The following is a 16,423-nucleotide window of genomic DNA, read 5'->3' as shown; positions in this document are numbered from 1 at the left end:
TCTCTCCATCCTTCCAGAGCTGCCCGCAGACTGTTAGAGCATCTTCTTACATTCTCTCCATCCTTCCAGAGCTACCCGCAGACTGTTAGAACATGTTCTTACACATGCATCTGCTTCCTCATAGCCACAGACCCAGAAAGGGGAAGCCCCAAAAGCCTTTCCTTTTTCCTTTTTCCTTTTTCCTTTTTCCTTTTTCCTTTTTCCTTTTTCCTTTTTGTACTGCTAAAAGAGCTCACACGTTGTTTAGTGAGCCCTGCACTACTGAGCTCCACTCCAGGCTCAATGTGATGCTTGCTTGCTTGCTTGCTTGATATTTGGTTGGTTGGTTGGTTGGTTGGTTGGTTGGTTGGTTGGTTGGTTGGTTGGTTGGTTGGTTTTTTGAGACAGGGTTTCTCTTTGTAGCCCTGGCTATCCTGGAATTCACTATGTAGACCAGGCTGGCCTCAAACTCAGAAATCCACCTGCCTCTGCCTCCCAAGTGCTGGGATTAAAGGTGTGTGCCACCACTGCCCGGCTCAATGTGATGCTTTTAATGGCCAAATTTCAATAACCATGTGGTTCCTACCACATTCTGTTCATTAGAAGTAAGTTACTAAACCCCTCTGAACTCAGAGGAGAAAGATTTAGTCTCCACTTTTTTTTTTTTAAAGATGTATTTATTATGTACAGGAATGCCTGTATGACAGAAGAGGGCATCAGATCCCCCTTATAAATGGTTGTGAGCCACCATGTGGGTGCTGGGAATTGAACTCAGGACCTCTAGAAGAGCGGCCATTGCTCTTAACTGCTGAGCCCTCTCTTCAGCCCTGAGTTCCACTCTCTAAGGAGAGAAGCATCAATGAAGTTGTGAACATACTAAAACTACTGCAGGCAGTGAGCGCCTTTTCAGACGGTGCAGGGGGATCCGTATTTCTGTGGTGTTTCATTTGGAAAACTTCAGCCCCCCTTCTACAGTGGCTGCTCCTGCTCAACTACCCTACCCCACCTCTTCTCTCCTTTCCCTACCTCTCCCGTCTCCTTTCTATTTCTATCTGATGGAATATAAACTACATAAATTCAAATCAATAGCCACAGAAAATGAAATTTTTGAAGTGTCTACACTCTTAGACATCCAACATCACCCTTTAAAAAGTAATAGGACATAATTTGAATAAACATTGAGAACTGCTGTGTAATGCTTTTACCAGACAGCCCCCTGGGCAGACTCAGATGAAGGCTGGAACCCCAGATCTGTTTCCTTCCTGAGGCTTCATGTGACTCTCGGCTCTCCTGACGTGTGGCTGACCCCTCAGAAGCACCTCTAACTCTCCATCACTGTGGCTGTGTGTGGTCCAGCATACATACCCCTGTTCCCTTCTCATTCTTGCTCTTCCTCTCAGAACTTGACAGATTTGTTGTAAACAGACAGGTTCTCTGAGAGTTCTAGCTTTTCATAGATTTGTCACTGTTCCTGGCACTGTTGCCTGTCAGGAGGAGCACCATAATCTCATGCACTGTCGCCTGTCGTCTGTCAGGAGGAGCACCGTAATCTCATGCACTGACAGTTGGCACTGAGCTACATGCTCTTCATCATAATATTTCTCAAAACTTTGAGCTAATTAAGTCTTTGTTATTTAGTATTACAATGGATGGAGGCACTCTAGTTAATATATATATATATATATATATATATATATATATATATATATATACATACATTTTAAGTCAAATATACCATAAATGACATAATTTTTCAAGAGTTAAAAGGTAATAAAAGATATAACAGATAAAACTTTATTGGGAATAATTTCTATAAATGCTTAAAAACAAGTGAATATTCAATACCAATTTACAAATAATTATAGAATATGCCATTAGATAGATACACTCTGCTTTCTCCCACAGATATATATTTATATATTCTCATGTGTATATAAACATATATTATATATATATATATATATATATATGGCATCCACACACAGACATATCTATATGTATATATAATCCTATAACCTTATCCATAGCAGTTTTCTCCTTTGTTGATCATTAGCCTTCCCATTTGTCCCTTTTTAAATGATAACATTTCTAGAAGTAGCAGCAAGGTTGTGACATCCCTTGCACACAAATGTGTAGCTCCGCAGATCTTGTCACTTTGTCTCGGGGTAGGGATGGGGAAACAGATGGCACAGGCACAAGGAGGGGCGGCACAGAGAATAGGAAAAAGAAGCGACATTGGAGAGGCCTGGGTCTTGCTTTTTCACTCTTGACTAATCTGGCCTTGTTCAGGTTTCACTAACCAAGGTCTGTCAGAATATGAAGTGCTGGTTAAAGGGGGTGCCCTGCCCAACAGGCTTCCCAGCTAAGCACAACTTACTGCCTACGGCCTCAGCAGCAAGCAGCGCATGCAGCTCATCCCGTGCCAGAGAAATTAAGATATTTCTTGGGAAGATATAGTGATGACCTGAAACTTGGTGATGCTCAGGCTAGAGTCTACATTTCAAGTGCATGCGCTGGAGCAGCTCCCTAACCAGGTCACTCATCATTCCCACAGAGCTGAGTGGTCTCTAAAGGAGCTTATGTGTTTCTTGTCTCCATGTACTGGGAGTGAGTGCATTAGAAACTGTCAGGAAATTGATGGGCCTTTGAGTCTACTAATTCATGCCTTGTAAGTTAGATGGATGAGTGTTCCCTCTCCGAGACACAGTCTGAAGTTGCTGCAGTTTTGCGGTTTAAAGCAGACTGTCCCTTGCCTCTAAGAACGCTGTCTTAGTCATTGAATTTATGTCTTGTAACTCAGGGCTTGTTGTTCAGTATTCCAATGACAATGGGATACTTTGGCATTTGCTGCGAGAGTTGGATTTCATGTCATTCCTGGAGCCACAGATCATTTCCATTGACCTGCCCCGGGAAGCAAAGACACCTGCCACAGCTTTCCGGTGGTGGCAACCGCAGCATGGTGAGTCACTGCTCTTTCCAACTTTCCTGATGGCTTTGTAAAAAAAGATCACATGGCATCCATATCCAATGTGTAATATATAAGTGTGTTAATTTACTGTCAATTTCCAGACAATTTGATTTAAAATCATGGTCACGGAGATATTCCTATTGCTGTGTAATGAGCCTGCTCCAACTGCTGCTGTTCATTTGATTGCAGGGAAGCATTCGGCCCAGTGGGCTTTGGATGATGTCCTTATAGGAGTGAATGACAGCTCTCAAACTGGATTTCAAGATAAATTTGATGGCTCCATAGACTTGCAAGCCAACTGGTATCGAATCCAGGGAGGCCAAGTTGATATTGACTGCCTCTCTATGGACACTGCCCTTATATTCACTGAAAACATAGGTATATATTGCTACCATATAACAGAAAGATATTTGATTAACTACAGGACTAAATTAACTAAAACTCAAAAGAAATTTTCTACTATGAAATTACGTGTTTAGAGGGAGGATGGGGTGTGCGTCGTCCTCCAAATGACCTGGTCACCTGGGCCTGCTGGAACTTTGTTTCTTGGACCATGAGGAGGAGGAAGATGACTTAAAGGCAGGGAAATAGGTCAGAGGACATTCCTGTATTTTTGCAGTTGCAAAATTGAAAGTTTATGACTCTGTGAGTCCTTCTTAAGGTAGCAAAGGTCTTCAGCTTCATAGTCTATCTACCATGTTTCTGATTCCATGGTGACAATATAAAAACAGTAGATACGAGAAGAAAATCAACGCAAATCTGAGGCCCTAAACACAAACCATTATTGGGTTTTCTGTAGGCAATGTGCTCGCAATCATAAGCATCAATAGAGAATACTGCTGTTAATCCTTTGTTCTTGTTGTTGTCGTCATCATCTGTGTCCTTGGTAGGAAAACCTCGCTATGCTGAGACCTGGGACTTCCATGTGTCAGCATCAAGCTTCTTGCAGTTTGAAATGAACATGGGCTGCAGCAAGCCGTTCAGTGGTGCCCACGGCATACAGCTCCAGTACTCCCTGAACAACGGCAAGGACTGGCAGCTTGTCACCGAAGAGTGTGTCCCTCCAACCATTGGCTGTGTGCACTACACAGAGAGTTCAACTTACACATCAGAAAGATTCCAGAACTGGAGGCGGGTCACAGTCTACCTTCCACTCGCCACCAAGTAAGACTTGGCACTTAACTTCACATTAGGTTTCTGTCACCTAATTTGAAAATAATGGTGATTTCAATGGGGAACAGTGCTCGCTGGGGTGAGGGAACAGTGCTCGCTGGGGTGATTATGCAAGGAGTAGCCTGGGAAGGAGCATGGCACACAGGGCCTCAGATTGCTGTTTAAATGTAACTAGAGAGTTCTAGAAGCTGTTCTGTGGTGACTTCCTCACTCCATCATTCCCTAGTTGGGTTCTTAGCTCTGCTATGCACCAAGTCCCTTGCCCTGCAATAAGTCTGGTTCTGTGTTAAATACATGCAGAAATATCTTTTCCTGGTATAGTTCAGATAAGACATGCAACTAAAAAGTAGGGAGAAACACTTTACTAATTTTTTGTTAGTATTTGTCTGAAATAGTTTTCCATGGACTCCCAAAACCTAAAACAATGCCCACTTATACCTCATTTATTCATTTTTGATACATTTATTGAATACCTATTTATTTTTAGTATCCCGATACCTAATGAATAAACTGGCGATAGACTGAACACTATTACTTAGGATGTCACACATCTAAGCACCTGCATCCACCATCATGAGTGCCTTGGACTTGACAGTGCACGTGTAAGTGACCGTCATAGTGTTGGGCAGAATAATGACACCATTGCATTTTCATCTTAAAAACACCATGCCTGTCAGTGCCTCAGATTGAGGAGGATCCTATCCTGAGAAACAGTGCTACCGAGAGTCAGTCTTGGATAGACCATGTTCTAGAGTCCAAATAACTAAGTCTTTTCCATGCAGCCTGTTCCTCGGTATCAGCTGCTGTTGTGTGGCAAGGCTACTTCTGCTTCTAGAGAAAGTTCTCGTATGTCCTAGTGTATTGTTTGCTTTCTCGCCGCTCTTACAAAATACCTGACAAAAGGTATTTAAGGAAGGATTTATTTTGTGTCATAGTTCCAAAGTAAAGTCCATCCTGGCAGGGACCTTATAGCAGCTGGCCACGCTGCATCCACAGGTGAGACCCGATAGAAGTCAATGTCTCTGCTGTGCTTTCTCCTTAGTCAGGGCCCTGCCCAACCATGGCACCACAATGTCCAGGGTGGGGCTTCCCTCTTGTCTTAGTCATGACCAAGAAGCAAGTTGGGGAGGAAAGGGTTTATTCAGCTTACACTTTCACATTGCTGTTCATCACCAAAGGAAAGCAGGACGGGAACTCAAGCAGGCCAGGAAGCAGGAGCTGATGCCGAGACCATGGAGGGATGTTCCTTACTGGCTTGCTCAGCCTGCTTTCTTATAGAACCAAGACTACCAGTCCAGAGATGGCACCACCCACAAGGGGACCTCCCCCTTGATTACTAATTGAGAAAATGCCTTACAGCTGGATCTCATGGAGGCATTTCCCCCAACTGAAGCTCCTTTCTCTGTGATAACTCCAGCTTGTGTCAAGTTAACACAAAACCAGCCAGTACACCTCTCCATTTAAATCTCTCCTGACTCACTCTCATAGATATGCCCAGAGATGTGTTCCACGGGGACTCTAAATCCGGGGAAGTTGACAATGAAGATTAGTCTTTGTGCTTACTATATTCCAAATAGCATACTCTACACACTATAGAAAATAGGGACCTGTATCCAGTTCTTAGCTTTAGAGACAGTGTGTTCAGAATCAACGTAGAAAATTCAAGTACAATAGGACCCTATTTAGGGTTTCTATGTAAGGCTCCAATTTTCCCTTTGTTAAGCCTTTGGTCCTTTTCCTAGTGCCTAACACTAGTAGAAGGCTAAAAGCAAATGCTAAAATTCTTCATGAACTTCAGAAACAGAAGTGATGATTTATTTCCAGATAACATTCCTGTGTCACCCAAGTTGACTTTCCTATGAGAGAAGTGGCAGAATGTTTGGACAGCATTCATTCTGTTCTCCTCTCGATGATACAACATTTACTACTTAGTATGCAAATAAAAGTATCTCAAAGGAGAGGAAGCTGGGCTGTGGAAGAGGGTGCTCCATAGAGAAGTAAAACAGATGCCCATGCTTTCAAAACTGCCTAGCAAACCAACATTGTGGGGTTTTGTTTTTGTTTGTTTGTTTGTTTGTTTGGTTTTGGTTAGTTCTCCCAGGACTCGGTTCAGATGGATTCAGACCAACTACACTGTAGGAGCAGATTCCTGGGCTATTGATAATGTCATACTGGCCTCCGGCTGTCCTTGGATGTGCTCAGGACGAGGGATCTGTGATTCGGGGCGCTGTGTGTAAGTTCATAAATGGCCGCTTTCCTTGTTTGCAGTACCACAGTGAAACTGGCTTGTTGACGTCATCATAAATGATGCTGTTTCTCCTCCTGCTTGTTGGTAGGTGTGACCGGGGCTTCGGTGGACCCTTCTGTGTCCCTGTTGTTCCTCTTCCCTCCATTCTAAAAGATGATTTCAATGGGAACTTACATCCTGACCTTTGGCCTGAAGTATACGGAGCAGAGAGGGGGAATCTGAATGGCGAAACCATCAAATCCGGAACATGTCTGATCTTTAAAGGGGTAAGTGGGGAGTCCTTGTGCTCCTCTCGTCCTGAGCCCTGCTGCTGAACACAGATGCATCTCTGGGGCTCTTCTTCTCTGTTATTTCATGCACAGCTGCTGCCTTCTGCACACCCTGTCTTATGAAGCACATTCATTTTTTTTTCTTTTTTCTTTGTCTTCCTCCCTCACCTCCCCACTCCCATCTTATCTCTGAAATAAGGTCTTGCTGTGTCTAGTATGCTCATTTTTGATAGTCATTTGCACATAACATTTTCCCTCTTTGGAGATCCGACTTTTCTTACTTTCTGCTAGAGTTAATACATAATAATACGTATGTACATAATCTTTAGAATCTGGTTACTAGCAGGGAGCATTTCATATCACTGAATTTTTATCTTATAGTATTTTCAAACGATTTTATGAAATCTTTTCTTTTGTCCTTTTTTGTTGTGGTGGTTGTGGTTGTTGTTATTCCTTTTTTGTAAACTTCTTCCTGCCAGGAGTGGAGTAGAATCTTTACTTAAAGGCAACGTAAAGAAAACAAGGCGGTTAAGTCATGTTAACTTGCACTCTCAGACATTGTTAACACACCTTTATAGTCTACTCTAGATGTCTAGTTAGAGAAGTGTTAAACCGCCGAATGATGCTCTGTGCTTAGCTGACACCTCTCCATGTGTGAATGCATGCCACATCCCGTCCCTCTCAGCAAGGAGAAACTGACTAATCTAGGTGTGTAAATGAAGTCCTTGACGAAAGTCTGCATGGGTTTCTGTATAACCCTAATGAGTCAGACCAAGCACTAAGAAAATTAGACACCCTGGAACTTTTTCAATTATAGCTAATAGATGCCAGTTAGCATACTTACTTGAATCCAAATTTTGCATGAGTATAGAAATACTTTCTGACCTGAGAGATTTATAAGCCCCCAAGAGTGCTAATGGAGCAGAGACTCTGGGACAGTTCAGGGACACCCCTGGTCTACAGGGGTTAGCCTTATCTAAGAACATGGAGGGCCCATGACCACCAACTTGACAAAACTGCCTTGCAACTTTGCTTGCTTCAAAGGTCTTCACCCGATAAATTTTCAAGCAATAGAAAATCCTTAAGACTTACAAGCAGAAAAGGCACATAGGCTCTGTTTTCCCTTCAGCTGTGCAAATGCAAGAGCAGTCAAGCATTATGTCTTACACATATTGTCCATCAGCTCTGCAAGATGTAGAGAGCCCAGTGTGCACCATGCAGTAGGCTGCAGTTTGAACTACAAAGGCATTCTTTCATGAAGAGGGGAAATGATAGTCCCTCTTAATGTTACAGATTCAGTAGTCTCTGCTATTAAAACCGCTTATTAGATATAAAAGAAGTTTTCGTACTGGGCACAGGTGGATCCCTGAACCTGGTGAACGGAGACAGAAACCAGTGTCTGTACAGAAACGGTGGTTGATAACTCCAACACATAAAAGCCAGTGTCAAGTGCTAAGCCAGTACTGCCAGCAAGAAAGGGGGAGCCTTAAGATGACATAGCATTCCCAGTCTCCTAGGAAAAGCAGTATAAAGAGGTCCTTGCACAGTGGCCGGGCTTGCCCTTCAGACAGACCAGTTTCATACTTATATCCCATAGCCAGCAGGGAAGAGTAATAATCTTAACTCTTCACGCAAGCAAAGAATATCTGTTAGTGGGATCTCTGAGCTGCCTGACGGTGCTGGCTTTGCTCACAGCCCTAGTTCCCAGAGGATCCTGAGCTAGAAAAGTACTCGAGGTATTATGTTTGCATGTGCTGAAGGAGGAGGGGAAACACACCAAGCAAACCATGAAAGAAGACATCGATTAAGTACTGCACTAAGGTCACGAATTGTTATGAAGGTCATGAAGGAAGAAGGAAATGTATTGGTATGCAGCCTTTCGTAGCTACCTTCAGTCCCAGAAGTTTATGATTATAATGTGTAAAGAGATGGGAATAAATAGGTAGTGTTTTTTATTAAACTTCCTAAATACCTCTTGGATTCTAAATGCAAAATGAAATTATTTCTTCCTTTTATCCAAATTAAAGGTGAGTTAATAGATAAAAGACACTTCTCTCTCCTCTATCTCCCTCCCCCTCATTTGCAACATGAGAATAATATCTTTCTCTTTGGAATACTTCCTAAAGCATCTGTTAAACCCCAGCATGTGGTAAGCATTCAAACACGCTTGCTATTGCAGCTGTTAGTGACAGTGGTCTGTAATAAACGTGAAGTGGAGGAAGCTCTTTACTTTCCCTAGCTGGTACAATGGTGGACCGTGTTTGTTGATAATTAGGAAATGAGTTGGTAGCATTACAGCCTCAGACTACAGAAAAGTCACTTGGCTCAGCAGGCTCAGCTGAGAAATTGAAAGCCTGTTTGGACCTTGGAATCTTTGCATAGTGAAATGCAACTCAGTGGCTGTCACCACAGCCCTCTCTATCCATGAACCAAAAAAAAAAAAAAAAAAATACACTTCTGAGATGGCCAGTCTAGGCAACCAGAAGTAGTTAGTTAGCAGAAAAATTACTAAAGCTAATGTGATCGTTTTCCTCGTTGTGTGGCATCTCTGCATGAGTAGTTACAGTCTAGGCAGGGCGACCTGTTTTCCTTCTGCCTTATTTAACTTGGCCAACTGGGGCGTCCTGTCAGCCTGAAGCAGAGCCTCCTGGGGCTGACAGGGCAGGCCACGCAGCAATGAGTTCCCAAGACTCCTCAGAGCTCTGGAAAAGTTAGCTATTAGTTCTTGGCCTCCAGCAGGAAAGTGCCGCACATTTTTTTTTTTTTTTATCTTTTCCCTCCTCCCTTCTACAATGCGCTGTGATCAAAGGAGTCTATTTTTAAAGACTCCAGTAGTGGACGACGTCATCACTTTTGCACCACTTTTAATAAGAGCCACAGAAAAGTCTGAGTTAGCAGTGGACAGTGACATTGTGTTGCTTAAACGCAGACAATGAAGACCTCTCCCTTTTCCTTTTAAGTTGGACAAAACATTGCTGCTGTCATATGTAACGGTCATTATGTCTAACTATGTAGCTATCACTCAGCTAGTTAATGTAAGGTAAGTAGATAGAATGAAGGAGTTCTGCCAGGGAAGTCAGGTTCCTTTCTCTTTGTTTCCAGGAGGGACTAAGAATGCTTATTTCCAGAGATCTAGATTGCACCAATACTATGTATGTCCAGTTCTCTCTCCGATTTATAGCAAAAGGTAAGCTGTCCCCGGGGCACAAATCATTTCCCTCCAAAACCCATTGTCCCATGCACAATCTCTCCTCCCTAAAGAGGCTGCCGCCACGAGGGCCCTCAAGTTTCACTGTTCACAGTAGTCTTTAGTACAAGTTTGTCTTACCATAGTGGTGAGATAACTACTGTGTAAACTGTTAATATAGATGGGGCTACAGTGCTGGTAGATAAACTCACCACTGTGTTCTCGAACCACTGCATCCAGCTATCAAAAACTTTAAGTTAAAAATTACTAATTTATCAACATATGGGGTTAATTTTATACATGCAAATCCTCCCAAAACTCGATTCACTGACTTTTCATACCTAACTAAATAATTTTCTTTCTAAATAATGTCACTGTGGATATAAGACATTTTCAAATGATTTTTATTTATATTCCTTTGATTCAAGTTAGCAAAATGGATGTCAGCAGAATGAATAAGTTTTAATTTTAATTTGATATATCCTAGGTATAGAGGAGAGAGAGAAAATGATCAGGCACATGTGTGCATCTGTGTCCTACAAATATCTTGAAGAGAAAGGATGCCTACATTTGGATATCTTAAAATATATTCGTACTAAACTCAACCTAGAGTTACTTTCGGTTGTCACTGAAGCATTGGAGCAGAATGTTAACATAAACCGGCTCACGCTCTGATGATGCCCCCAGGATTCGCTCAGAGCTGGCCATGTTCTCATCACAGCATGCTTTATGCCTCTAGGTACCCCAGAGAGGTCTCACTCCATCCTTCTACAGTTCTCTGTCAGTGGAGGAGTCACCTGGCACCTGATGGATGAATTCTACTTCCCTCAAACGACCAGCATACTTTTCATTAATGTTCCCTTGCCATACAGTGCCCAAACCAACGCTACAAGGTTCAGACTCTGGCAACCGTACAATAATGGTAAAAATGCTCGTGTTCTATTTGACCAGCACTCATGACCACGTGTTAATGCTCCTCTTCCTCTGTCATGAGGAACAGGAACACCAGCTGTGTATGCCACTCCCATTTTCAGTTCTGTGTCTTTGTCACCTTGTCGTAGTTGACTGATAAATTCTTGGTTTAGTTTGCCGTCATTTGGGTTTGGCCGAGACATCTTTTCTTCTGCTCCCAGGCCATCCCAGAACTCATCACGTAGCTCAGAACAGTTTTGAATCCAAGCTCATCCTGCCTCGTCCTCCCAGTTGCCGGGATTACAGATGGGAGCCACAGAACTTGGGCATTTTGTTTCACTCTGGTTTTTGATTTATTTGTTTTGTTTTGATTTTAATAATCCAATATTGCCATTACTCACCAATAATGACTCTGTGTTATAGAATTTATTTAGGATACATCATTCTTCTGAATGGTATTTCATTAGTGAAACAGATTATTGTGAAAAAGTAAAAGGAATTTAGACCAAACAGTCTCTTACATCCTTGTCACATTCACTGGTCATATTACACCAAAAGCAAATAGCATTTAACAGCACTTCACATTTACAGAAGATTTTTCAAATTTCTAACTCTGATTACTTCTTATAGTTCTACTACTGTTGAATCTAAAGGGCCAGACTTTTCCAGAACATGCATCTAACTGTCTAAATAAGTACAATTAGACCATATTAAGCAAGAGTAACAGAAACAGGTATGAAAATGATATTTTTAGCTCTAAAATTTAACCCATATACTTCTTTTATAATAAGTAAGAATAAAATTTCAATATGTTGTAAGATAGATAAGGTCATTGCAGGGTTTTTGCTTAAATGTATTCATGTGTATGAGATGGTATAAATTACCATGAAATTATATAAAATGTATATAATATAAAAATATTATTTATTTTTACCTGCTATTTTATATGTGTGGATCTTATATAAGGATCAGACAAAACTCTGGAGAAGAAATACACCCAGTGTTAAAATCCAGACGATGATGGACTCAGGGTACATCTGAAACACTTACTTTTCTTCCTTTTGTGTTCATCAAACTCATCCAAGCCAAGTCAGTGCAGGAAAGCCACCAGAATTCTGGCCATGAGGAGTGAAAAGAGACAGTGGTGGGTGGTCCATTCACAAAGCAGGCTATTGCTGCAGACTCCTGTTTACAAATCTGTTTTTATGCATTGCAAGACCTGCACTGAAAGTAACATCTGTGGAAGGTACAGGGAACTGAGACAGATGGATGGTCCCAACGCATCCACAGTCGAGCAAAGTTACCATCTCTTAAATAGTCCAGAGTTGCCATGTGGGGAATGAGTGGGTCTTCCCACATCAACCTAATTGAGATAGTTCCCTGTAGGCATTCCCAGAACACAGTCACCCATGTGATTAGAGATCTTTCAAGTCGACAGCTGACATGAACCATCACTGCATGGTTTTGAGTGCTTCCTTCAAGTTCAGACCCAACAGTGCTTTGCAAAAGCAGTCTAGCTCCTGCCCTTCTCATATACAACATAACAGTCCTTAAACACTTAGAAGTTTATGAGAACATTAAGAAAAGAAGTATAGCATTGTTTCTCACAGCACTGATATCATGGTTGACTTTTAAAAGCCACCAGTCACCCCTTGACTAGGGAGTGTACCTCAGTTCTAAGCGAGCTGCCAACCTCACAGGTAGATGTCTCAGATTCCCCAACACCACACTACTGGAGAACGGTCCACAGCACTATGCTAACTGGCAGGACAGCACACATTCACTGGCTGACTAACAGGACAGCACACATTCACTGACTGACTGACAGGACAGCACACATTCACTGACTGACTGGCAGGGCAGCACACATTCACTGACTGACTGACAGGACAGCACACACTCACAAGCTGCTTGTCTCAGCTTCCTGAGATCAGAGTGGCTGTTCTGTGCTGTGTCGTTTCATATGCTTACAAGCTTATTTTCTTCACACTGATCGCTGTGAATGTGCAGCCATGAGGTGTGTGGGTTTTGATGAAAAGCATATGTTGAAACTGTTGTCATTGGGTTTTTCCTGTCCTTTGCTTTCTTTCAATGAACAAATCTCATCTTCTTTGGAAAACCTGATTTATCCCAAACTGTCTCAGGTAAGAAAGAAGAAATCTGGATCATTGATGACTTTATTATTGATGGAAACAATTTGAACAACCCTGTGCTGCTGCTGGACACGTTCGACTTTGGGCCCAGGGAAGACAATTGGTTTTTCTATCCAGGAGGTAATATCGGTCTTTACTGCCCGTATTCTTCAAAGGGAGCTCCGTAAGTATTTAACTGAAAGCTAAAAGTACAGCCATTGCTTCATACAAACCAGGAGGAGATTTTCCCTAAACCATTTCCTCATTGCTCTCTTGATAACCAGTGAGGAGGATTCGGCCATGGTGTTTGTTTCAAACGAAGTTGGGGAACACTCCATTACCACACGAGACCTAAGTGTGAACGAGAACACCATCATTCAATTTGAGGTATTGACTCTGTTCTCCTAGAAATTCTTTAAGTTTTATATTAGCCAAAACCTCAGCAAGAAGAAGGAAGTCTTTACTGCGACTTCCTTTTAAGGTCATGAAGGCTTGTGTCATAGCTCACTATTACTGTCATGCCATTCTTCATTGCAGAAATAGAGTTGCTTATTCTGTCCGACCTAGTGCAATAAGTGTTAAATAATTACTTTAAAATTAGAAAAATGCGAAAGAATGCTATTGTGGTCTTTTTGTTCTCACAGTTTTTATATAAAATGAAAATGTGTTAGGACCTAGGTCAATCTAACTATAGTCTGTACTGTGCCGGCATACTAATAGGATCGTTATCATTCTACGCTGATAAAACAGTGTCACACTATTTTTACAATTTTAAATACACTATGTGTAGTTAACATTTCTTTTTTTATTGAATATTTTCTTTATTTATACTTCAAATGTTATCCCCTTGTCCAGTTCCCTCCACCCAGAAACCCCGTATCCTATCCTCCCTCCCACTGCTTCTATGAGGGTATTCCTCCACCCACCCACCCACCCACTCCCACCTACCCGCACTCAGTTCCCCTATACTGGGGCATCTATCCAGCCTTCATAGGACCAAAGACCTCTCCTTCCATTGATGTGTGACAAAGCCATCCTGTGCAATGTATACAGCTGGAACCATATGTACTCCTTTGTTGATGGCTTAGTCCCTGGGAGTTCTTAGGGGACTGGTCGGTTGATATTGTTGTTCTTTCTGTGGGGTTGCAATCCGGTTCAACTCCTTCAGTCCTTTCTCTAACTCCTCTGTTGGAGACCCTACACTCAGTCCAGTGGTTGGCTGCAAGCATCTAGGCTCTGGCAGGGCCTCTCAGGGGACAGCCATATCAGCATGCACTTCTTGGCACAATAATGTCTGAGATTGGTAACTGAATATAGGATGAATCCCCAGGTGAGGCAGTCTCTGGATGGCCTTTCCTTCAGTCTCTGCTCTATACTTTATCTCCATATTTGCTCCTATTAGTATTTTGTTCTCCTTCTAAGAAGGATCAATGCACCCACACTTTGGTCTTCTTTTCTTTTAAGCTTCACGTGCTCTGTGAATTGTATCTCCATTATTTGGAGCTTTGGGGCTAATATCAACTTATCAGTGAGTGCATACCATGTGTCTTCTTTAGTGATTGGGTTACCTCACTCAGGATGATATTTTCTAGTTCTATCCATATGCCTAAGATTTTCATGAATTCATCATTTTTTAATAGCTGAGTAGTACTCCATTGTATAAATGTACCACATTTTCTGTATCTGTTCCTTTGTTGAAGGACATCTGGGTTCTTTCCAGCTTCTGGCTATTATAAACAAGGCTGCTATGAACATAGTGGGGCATGTGTCCTTATTACATGTTGGAGCATTTTCTGGGTGTATGACCAGGAGTGGTATAGCTGGGTCCTCAGGTAGTACTATGTTCAGTTTTCTGAGGAACCACCAAACTGATTTCCAGAGTGGTTGTACCAGCTTGCAATCCCACCAGCAATGGAGCAGTGTTCCTCTTTCCCCACATCCTCACCAACATCTGCTGTCATCTGAGTTTTTGATTTTAGCCATTGTGACTAGTGTGAGGTGGAATCTCAGGGTTGTTTTGATTTTCATTTTCCTGATGGCTAAGGATGTTGAACATTTCTTTAGGTGCTTCTTGGCCATTTGATATTCCTCAGTTGAAAATTCTTTGTTTAGCTCTGTACCCCCTTTTTAATAGGGTTATTTTTTTCTGGAGTCTAATTTCTTGAGTTATTTGTATATATCGGATATTAGCCATCTATCAGATGTAGGATTAGTAAAGATCTTTTCCCAATCTGTTGGTTGCCTTTTTGTCTTATTGACAGTGTCCTTTGCCTTACAGAAGTTTTGCAGTTTTATAAGGTCCCATTTGTCTATCATTGTTCTTAAAGCATAAGCCATTGGTGTTCTATTCAGGAATTTTTCCGCTGTGCCCATGTGTTAGAGGCTCTTCCTCACTTTATCCTCTATAAGTTTCAGTGTCTCTGGGTTTATGTGGAGGTCCTTGATCTACTTGGACTTGAGCTTTGTACAAGGAGATAAGAATGGATCAATTTGTATTCTTCTACATCCTAACCTCCAGTTGAACCAGCACCATTTGTTGAAAATGCTTTCTTTTTCCCACTGGATGGTTTTTAGCTCCTTTGTCAAAGATCAAGTGACCATAGGTGTGTGGGTTCATTTCTGGGTCTTCAATTCTATTCCATTAATCTTCCTGCCTGTCTCTATACCAAAACAATACAGTCTTCATCACTATTGCTCTGTAATACAGTGTGAGTTCAGGGATAGTGATTTCCCACAGACATTCTTTTATTGTTGAGAAGAGTTTTCACTATCCTTGGTTTTTTTGTTGTTGTTGTCATTCCAAATAAATTTGCAAATTGCTTTTTCTAACTCTATGAAGAATTGATTTGGAATTTTTATGGGGATTGCATTGAACCTATAGATTGCTTTAGGCAGGATGGCCATTTTTACTATATTAATCCTGTCAATTCATGAGCATGGCAGATCTTTCCATCTTTTAAGATCTTCTTTGATTTCTTGCTTCAGAGACTTGAAGTTCTTGTTACACAGATCTTTCACTTGATTGGTTAGGGTCACACCAAGGTACATAATATTATTTGGGACTATTGTGAAGAGTGTTGTTTCCCTAATTCTTTCACAGCCTGTTTATCCTTTAAGTAGAAGAAGGCTACTGATATGTCTGAGTTAATTTTCTATCCAGCCACTTTGCTGAAGTTATTTATCAGTTTTAGGGGTTCTCTAGTGGAATTTTGGGGGTTGCTTAAGTATACTCTCATATCATCTGCAAATAGTGATATTTTGACTTCTTCCTTTCCAATTTATATCCCTTTGACCTCCTTTTGTTGTCTAATTGTTCTACCTAGAACTTTGAATACTATATTGAACAAATAGAGAGTGGGCAGCCTTGTCTAGTCCCTGATTTTGGTGAGATTGCTTCAAGTTTCTCTCCATTGAGTTTGATGTTGGCTACTAACTGACTATATATTGCTTTTACTATGTTTAGGTATGGGCCTTGAATTCCTGATCTTTCCAAGACTTTTATCATGAAGGGATGTTGAATTTTGTCAAATGCTTTTTCAGCATCTAATGAAATGA

At 41.6% G+C, this 16,423-nt stretch overlaps 1 protein-coding gene across 2 annotated transcripts in view; it reads left to right on the top strand.

Moving 5' to 3' along the window:
- Positions 1-16,423, top strand: part of Reln (reelin) — a 447,612-nt gene that overhangs the window by 341,629 nt on the left and 89,560 nt on the right. For both annotated transcript variants that reach the window (XM_021190313.1, XM_021190312.1), the window contains exons 32-40: positions 2,780-2,938; positions 3,137-3,325; positions 3,838-4,111; positions 6,213-6,353; positions 6,457-6,634; positions 9,740-9,824; positions 10,564-10,746; positions 12,881-13,052; positions 13,153-13,255. In XM_021190313.1, coding sequence (XP_021045972.1) covers positions 2,780-2,938; positions 3,137-3,325; positions 3,838-4,111; positions 6,213-6,353; positions 6,457-6,634; positions 9,740-9,824; positions 10,564-10,746; positions 12,881-13,052; positions 13,153-13,255 — 1,484 coding nt within the window. The remainder of the gene's footprint in view (positions 1-2,779; positions 2,939-3,136; positions 3,326-3,837; positions 4,112-6,212; positions 6,354-6,456; positions 6,635-9,739; positions 9,825-10,563; positions 10,747-12,880; positions 13,053-13,152; positions 13,256-16,423) is intronic.

Source organism: Mus pahari, chromosome 2 (genome assembly GCF_900095145.1).
Source record: "Mus pahari chromosome 2, PAHARI_EIJ_v1.1, whole genome shotgun sequence".
NCBI classification, from domain to species: Eukaryota; Metazoa; Chordata; class Mammalia; order Rodentia; family Muridae; genus Mus; species Mus pahari.
Note: the sequence above shows the minus strand (reverse complement) of the source record. Positions and strands in the feature narration are given on the sequence as shown.